Below are 7,943 nucleotides of genomic sequence, written 5' to 3' on the forward strand. Positions count from 1 at the left end.
ATGAAATAAGTAAAAACAAAATCCTATATTAATCATGTTGACAGCCATGACACCAAGCATTTTAGAAAAAGTTGCTTTCAACATTAAATCTCACCTAGAATGTTTTCTCAAATCAGCTAATAATCTCATCATCAGCACTACATGGAATCGTAGGTTCTCATACATGTCATATGAATCGAAGCCTTTCTGACCACTCAGAGCAGAAAGCAGTCTTTGACACAGGTTGATACTAAACCCCACAAAATGTGAATTATACAGGCTCTCTTGCACTGTTACACCTCCAATCATCATCCCATCTCCAGCACCCCAACCTATAGGCATTTTTTAAACAATTCATGTGAATAATTAGAATGCATCAAGGACATCATACTCTGGATCGTCATCATCAGGGATCTTTGCTTCATCAGGATCCTCAAGGGTAGCATACGCAGGATCAGACGGAGTCTTCAAACCATCCCGACCTTGATGATTACCATCAGTCGTGCTGTTAGAAGCACAGGAAGCATCCAGATCGAGCCTTCCATAACCTCCATCGGAGATTCTTGGCAATGGCTCTCTTGCCAGTCGACGCTTGCTGTGAGGGCGCTGCAGATGCTGGTATGCATCGCCGTCACTTTCAGATTCGCGTTGAGCAACACCTGGTAAAGCAAGCTCGTTATAAACAATGAGGACATCATCCTGGTTAGACGTATCTTTTACTTTTGATTTGCCTGGAGATGATGTCCTAAATAGGGATTGCTTCGATAGGTCTGGCCTACGTTGCAGCATATCGTAGTGTTGATCTTTTGCATGGACCATTGCGACAGGATCCTCATACGTGTGCGACATATTGGATTCCCTCTTGACAGGCATCTGCTCTTGTCCGATCATCTTCGAGGAAACGGGAGATCCTGTGGAGGTTTGGTTACTTTCGCTTGGTCCAAGCTTTGGTGACAAGGGTTGAGAAACTGTCTCGTTATCATTCAGCGGATATAAATCTGATTTCAGACCAGATGGGCTTTCGGGTGAGACAGGAGGCGAAACTGTCACAGTTTCACAATCATCCACCGGACTGGATTCTGATCTAGAGTATGCGTTCGCTTGCGACAGGTAGCTCACCGTCAGGTAACCCTCTTCAGAGTCGTGGCTTCCCTGGTTTTGTATATCATCACTCTTCGAAAGTGTACGAGATATACTTGGCTGAAATCCTCTGTTTAGCACATCATATGTATACTGTTCCGTTTGTACCCTTTCAAATTGTCCTGGTTCCTCATAAGTGACGAGGTCTTCAATCGTCGTCTGGCTACCTGATACCCCTTTGCGTGTGATCTCAATGTCTTCATGCCAATTACTCTTTTCTTTGATATTACCCCCCTTTACCAAAGACGACATTAAAGTTGACTTTATTGGTGTAGATTGTGTGTCCCCGACATCTAGTGGTGTGGCACCCTTTTCTCCAAATGTATCATCGACAAAATCGGCTTCAAGTGCTGCATATGCTCTATCTTCAGGCCTGTCAATACCGTATTCTTTTTTGGTTGCATTTGTCTCCTTTTCCTTGCGGTCCTGAGCCCTTTTCTCCATGTCAACCAAGGCATATGTTGTTCCATCCAAATGCACTTTGTTGTTAGCCGTTCGGGACTTGACATGCGTAGCGGTTCTGCCGCCAGCTTGTTCAGGGTCGACAGTCTCGTAACTTCGATTATGGATCACCTCTAGACGGTCTGGGGAAATGATGTCGTACATTGGTCCTCCTGATTGGTCCGTGACTCCACTGATAACTTCATCAGATGTGGGCTTTTCCACGTTAGCTGACATTTCTATCTCGCAGTATTCGGGATTGTTAGGAACCAGATTGTTAAGCGGTATCGATTCTCTATGATATGCTTCCTTGCTGCCTCTACGAAATGCACAAAGTACAAATAACATAAGATCACCTCGTGTAAAGACGGAAGAGAAATGAAGACTATCTATGAATAATCATTGTCCTTTCTAAAGAAATTCATTTTTTTGCATACGTTTAAAAACGTTATTGTTAGTATACCAAAAGTACTTTCCTCTTCATTGGCAAAGGGAGTTCTTCGATGTAAGAGGTATTGAAAGATACGATATCATCAAGTATATTCCTTGCCTATTTCAACGTGGATTTAAAAGACCACGAGGGTCACTTTTCCTGTAATGTATTGTCTTTAAGCCAATACCAACCAAAACAGATGAAAATGATGGCGGTTTGCATGACGAGGCACACGAGTCGTGAGTGTAAACCAATAGATTATGGTGATACAACCAATATCACAGAATGATGGAGCAGTAACGTAATGTAATGAATGAGCCAATAAAAAAAATGAGAGCCCCAAACTTGGCAAATGGGGCAAAATGTAAAAACAGGTGCGAGTTCGTAAAACGAGCAAGCAAACAATATGCCGTTTCTAAATACAAAAATAAATGTTTTTATAGATTTTGATACGATATACAAAAAAAGTTTTCTCATTTTGCCATGCTCGATTTCCTCCTCTTTCTTTTTTTCCTTTCTTGTTTTATTATTTTCAAAACAATGGTTATTATCAGCGGTATTTTTATCCTTGGTATTATTATTATTTCTTTTTTTTGGGGGGGGGGTGGGGATTCATGCCCCCAAGCCTTCCCATTTGTATGCCAGTGTTATGAAATCACGGTCATTAATGTCCTACCTTTTTATAAGGCAGAGGATGAGGACGGTCAGGAATATCAACACACACAAGCCAAAAGCAGACGCAATAGGGATGAAAAACGCTGGAAAACCTAAAACAGATAATAATCAATCAAAATTGTTGAATATTTGAATGAAAACCGCGGTATACAGTGTGAATCAATAATTCAATAATGATATTGAAGCTTTTTGTACATTAGTACAGGTCAATGTCAGCGAGTAACGATATTTCATGTAAAACTTGGCAGTAGTGCCATACGGATATTATAAAGATTTCGTCATGTCCATACAATTGTGGAAGAGATGAGCAGATGGCAAGATCTCGGATCTCGTCATGTCTACATACTTGTATATTATCAGATGACAAGATCTTGGATAACGTCATGGCTGCATCCAGTATATGATCAGATGACAAGATCTTGGATTTCGTCATGTCTACATTCTTTAGACGATCAGATGACAAGATCTTGGATTTCGTCATGGCTGCATCCATTATATGATCAGATGGCAAGATCTTTGATTTTGTCATGTCTTCATCTTGCAGATGACAAGATGTACATCCTTTAGATCTGCTGCAAATGATCAGATGACAAGATCTTGGATTTTATCGTGTCCACATCTTTCGGAAGAGATGATTAGTTAACAAGATCTTCGATCTTATTAGGTCGACATCATTTTTGATAGATGGGTCAGATGACATGATGTCGGATCCAATCATGTTTAGACATATAAACATGATCAGTTCCGGAATTTCAGTAGTTGATCATTTCTTCAAATGGATATCATTATGATGACATCCAGTATCTCGTCATCTGATCTCCTTATAATTACCTCGCTGGCCCTTTAACCTTACATGGTTTTCAAATTGATAATTTGATGGTTTTATGTGTCCTTTTGCCATGATATTCCTGATATTTGCTTTTGTATTTACTAGTTTTTTACGCCTACATGTAAATTATGTTAATGGAACTATTTCCCCGCTATTTCCCATTTTCAACTACACATTGGGCCGTACTTATAGCCTTTTTACATTGAGAGAAAATATACAATAAATTATATTATAACACCATTTAGATATCGAAATGAAAAGACACAGTCACTAATTACCTGTAGGCTTTGATTCCTGTGTCGTGATTGTCTTCTTCGTGTTCGATGTCGTCGTATGATCAATGAGTGCTGTTGTCGTAATGCTTTCATCAAGAGTGGGAGATATTGTGGATGGAGTACACGTCGGTTCTTCTCCTTCGGCATCATCGCGTTCTTCATATGTCAAACCTCTCAAGGTGACATTGTAGATATTGAAAGTAATACTCCCTTTGTTATAGATTTTCATCATTAACGACTGAGAATGATAAGAAAAAAAACTAAAACTTACTTTTAAAAATATATTACTTTAGGGTGTAATCAATGGATGCATTAAAAAATATACTACTATAGCAAATTATTTTTGTTATTCTTATCATTATTATTATGATAAGATTTTCCGGCCAAAATCGGGAGTATATCATTGATTTTTAAATTTCTTTTCGTTTAAATTCGACGGATTCCGTGCAGTGGAAGATACCTCTGCTTTATATTTCTTTTTCTTGCTTAAACATTACGAAGTTTTCATTAGAATGAATGGTAGTTTCTTTATAATTAATGAACAATGCCCTTCTTTTGAGAAGCGGTCAATTTATTTAGCACAAATCGGTTTAAGGTTCTCGCGACGGCATGATTTTATCATTTAATTTCGTTTATACCAATCAAGTTAGCCCAATGTGCATTATAATTTACCTTCAGGCTTTTTTGCGTTGCACATGAGATTCCTTTTCTTTTTTTAATTCTCTCTTTATTTATATTAGAAAGTATTTTTCCCCCCTTTATCTTTATTTTGTTTTATATATTTTTTTTATAAATTATCGTCATTCATTGGGTGATTAATGCTGGGTTTTCAATTATAATGCTTAACTTAAGAATTTATCTATTCTTATTTAATCCATCAGCATACAAAATTAAAGGAACAAAATGATCTACCATCTCTACATATTTTTGTTATTCAGCTTACTTATATTCTTAGATTCCAAATCTGTACAGCGAAGGGGGCAGTTGAGGGTAACACAGATGTGGTCATAGTACTCAATATGATATAGACATGTCTGTGTAGAATGTGCATTTATAAATTACTCCCCTTCTTAGTTAAGAAAAATCTAATTTGTTCTTAAAACCGAATAGATGAAGTAACAGAGGAGATCACAACGTCAAACAAGCATATCTCGGCACATTCTTTGATTTGTAAACACTTGTAATATTTATTCCTCTTCATTCTTAATTTGAATGATCTCTTCCAAAAATAATTATAATCGCTAATTTAAAAGCTAGAAATGACGCTTCGATGATACGGACTATTATAAATGCTAACTGGCTAGTTAATAAATTAAATGAAAAGAACACACAAACATTCGGCAAACATCCTACATCTTATGTAAAAAAAAATCTTCTTATCATCATTATTATTATCATCATTATTTTTTTTGTTATTGTAATTTCCATCATTACTATTTTTGGGTACAGGTAGATTTACTTACATCACATTTGATATCGTCAAGTTTTATGGTTAGTCTTTGATTTTGGCGTGTCGTCAAATATCTTATTTTTGTATTGTTGGTATAAAGAAACTCCATAGAGCCCTTCGGGTTAACGATATTATCGATGGTTAATTGGTAGGAGAAGGAGAGCAAGAACTCCGAGTGCTGGACAGACCGGTCATTAGACGAAGTAAGGAAACATCCTTTAGTTTTAGACCAAGATTCACCATACTCTGAAATATGAGGTATTTAAAAAGGAAAGAATAATCAACACTGCCAGTCGATATGAAAGTAATGATAAAGTGATTTTGTGATGTTAAACATGAGGCGCTGTATAAAACTGCAATGGGATTAATTATGCGTTATTCATAACAAAATTAAGATTTTGGCCATATTTTCTAACATATTTTTTTAACTATTCATAATCTTGTAGTGCCGTTAGTGGCATTTACACGGTGCATAATACTGGCGATAAGCTAATCCCAACCCATATTCCATATGCATGTTCTTCCTTCAAACTCAAATTTTTCAATTTTTGTTTTTAAATTGTGAATTCTTTTTATAGTGTTCAATGGCCCCAAGGCCCCAGCCCAGGAGTAGAGGGAGTTGGCAAAGTCGCCATATCGGTTTTCCGAATTTTGTCTATTGATTTCTCGGAAAATTTGCCATTCTGAAGCCACTTTTCAGGCTATGTAGTAAACCCACTTTAATTCGTCTGAAACCACTTGGAGACAAAAGAGTAACCGTTTATCTATCTGCTAAAAGTAAAGAGGTGCTTGCACATTAAAGTCTACTCGCTCGGGAGGGGGGGGGGTGCCGAAGTCACCCAATCATCTTCAGTATTTTGCCTATTTATGGAAAATCAGCCATTTTGGACCCCATTTAAGAAGGGAGCTGTTTGCGCCATAAAGGAAGCAACCTAAATCGTCTCAAAACTTCCTTGATCGAGAAGAAAGAGTAGTTTTCTTTTTTTATCTAAAAGTGCTAGGAATTCGGAGCCTACCCCCTCAGGAGGCTGCCGAAATCACCAATCGCTTTTCCGTTTTTTGCCTATTCATTAGGAAAATCTGCCACTTTGAAGCCCCCATTGAGGCAAAAGGCTTTTAACGCTGAATAAAGCAAGCCACCTAAACCGCCTTAAAACCACTTGGGGATGAAAGAGTAATCTTTTCTCAATAAAGAGGTGCTAGAAAATTGGAGCCTACTCCCTCAAGAGCCTGCCGAAGTTATCCATCCCTTTTTCGTATTTTGCCTATTTATGGAAAAAATCTACCATTTTGGAGCCTCCATTGAGGCAAAAAACTGTTTCCGCTGTAAAGAAAGCAACTTAAATCGTCTTAAACTGCTTGAAGACAAGCAGTTCCCGCAGTTTTTTTTTGGGGGGTGGGGGTTTGCCTTATTGCGGTAAAAAGGCACTTATGCTGTATAAAAGCCACTTTGTATTTTCTTGAAACCACCTGGGAGGAAAGTTGCCGCCCTCTACGTTCGTTGGTTTGACCCAATATTAAGGAAATGATGATATCATATTTTTATCATCCCCTTGCCCCGTCTGTACGCCAGTGAATTATACTATAAAGCTTTCCTGATAGAATCTTGCTATTGTATTTACTGGTACAGCTAACTACGACCGATCTAGTTCTAACATAGGTTAATATTTGAAAAATCCTATGCTTATGTATGTCTAATTGTTAATATCTATTATTGCATATTTCAGTTTCTTATAAATCTGTTTTATAATATTGATATAAGAAAGATGCAAAACCAAGTCAAATAAAACACAACAAACAATCCCAAATCATACATTTCTTTCTCATCTAATATCAACAAATTAATCTAAAAAAAAACAATATCAAAACGGTATTACCATATTTTTTCTTGCTTCCAGGGATTGGAACGTCACAACCTTGGGGTTGCATGTCAACAGGATCTATATGAGGAGATAGAAAATATTTTCTCAGAGATGACGCTTTAGCCCCTATGTCATGGCCCTGGAAAACGGGGGTGCTGAGGGTGATGTGTGTATTATTCTCCATAGGTAGCACTCCCAGGGGCGGATCCGGCCTTCTCCAATAAGAAGAGGGGGGGGGGCGCGGATTTTTTTCAGCCATATTTCTCCTGATTGGCCGCTTGAAGATGATTTTTGTTTCTCTCTTTGAAGGGGTAATCCTAATAGTCACTTCTTAGCTTTATTATCATAGATCAGCATGAAAATATGATATCATATTCCTTATCTATATATATAACGCAAGCGCGAAGCGCGAGCTGTGCTTTTTTTTATGTTGAATTTTTATGTATTTTGTTCTAAAATTTGAACATTCTGGACATTGTCTTTTATCCTGAAAAAATGGGTAAATAATTACTACGAACGAGTCGCGTGCTCAGAAATACACGTTTTGAATTGATCGAAAAGGTACCTGTTAAGGACTGCTTGCACGTTTACATTTTTCAACAATCAAATACAGCTAAAAATTTGTTGACATTTCTACCAGCCGATGGGGGAGGTGCACATGTCCCCGTGCCCCCACCCGTAGTTACGCCACTGGCTATAGGATTTCAGTGAGTGTCTCCCACCCGTGGTTTTATTGCCTCATAAAGGAGTTCCACACTTTATTTTCTACCCCCCCCCCCTCCAACCCGATGGTCTATTGATTAGTTCCGGAATGCATAAATTTCTCCTCAGATTTGAAAGAGCTGGATTAATGACATAT

The 7,943-nt window shown here is 37.9% G+C and overlaps 1 protein-coding gene across 1 annotated transcript in view; it reads right to left on the reverse strand.

Annotated features, from left to right (window-relative positions):
- Nucleotides 1-5,363: 5,363 nt before the first annotated feature.
- LOC121431243 overlaps nucleotides 5,364-7,943 on the reverse strand; it is a 6,382-nt gene continuing 3,802 nt past the window's right edge. The window contains exons 3-4 of the mRNA XM_041628752.1: nucleotides 7,092-7,162; nucleotides 5,364-5,468 (exon numbers count right to left, since the gene is read on the reverse strand). Coding sequence (XP_041484686.1) covers nucleotides 5,364-5,468; nucleotides 7,092-7,162 — 176 coding nt within the window. The remainder of the gene's footprint in view (nucleotides 5,469-7,091; nucleotides 7,163-7,943) is intronic.

The sequence above is a fragment of the Lytechinus variegatus genome, chromosome 17, assembly GCF_018143015.1.
Source record: "Lytechinus variegatus isolate NC3 chromosome 17, Lvar_3.0, whole genome shotgun sequence".
Classification (NCBI taxonomy): domain Eukaryota; kingdom Metazoa; phylum Echinodermata; class Echinoidea; order Temnopleuroida; family Toxopneustidae; genus Lytechinus; species Lytechinus variegatus.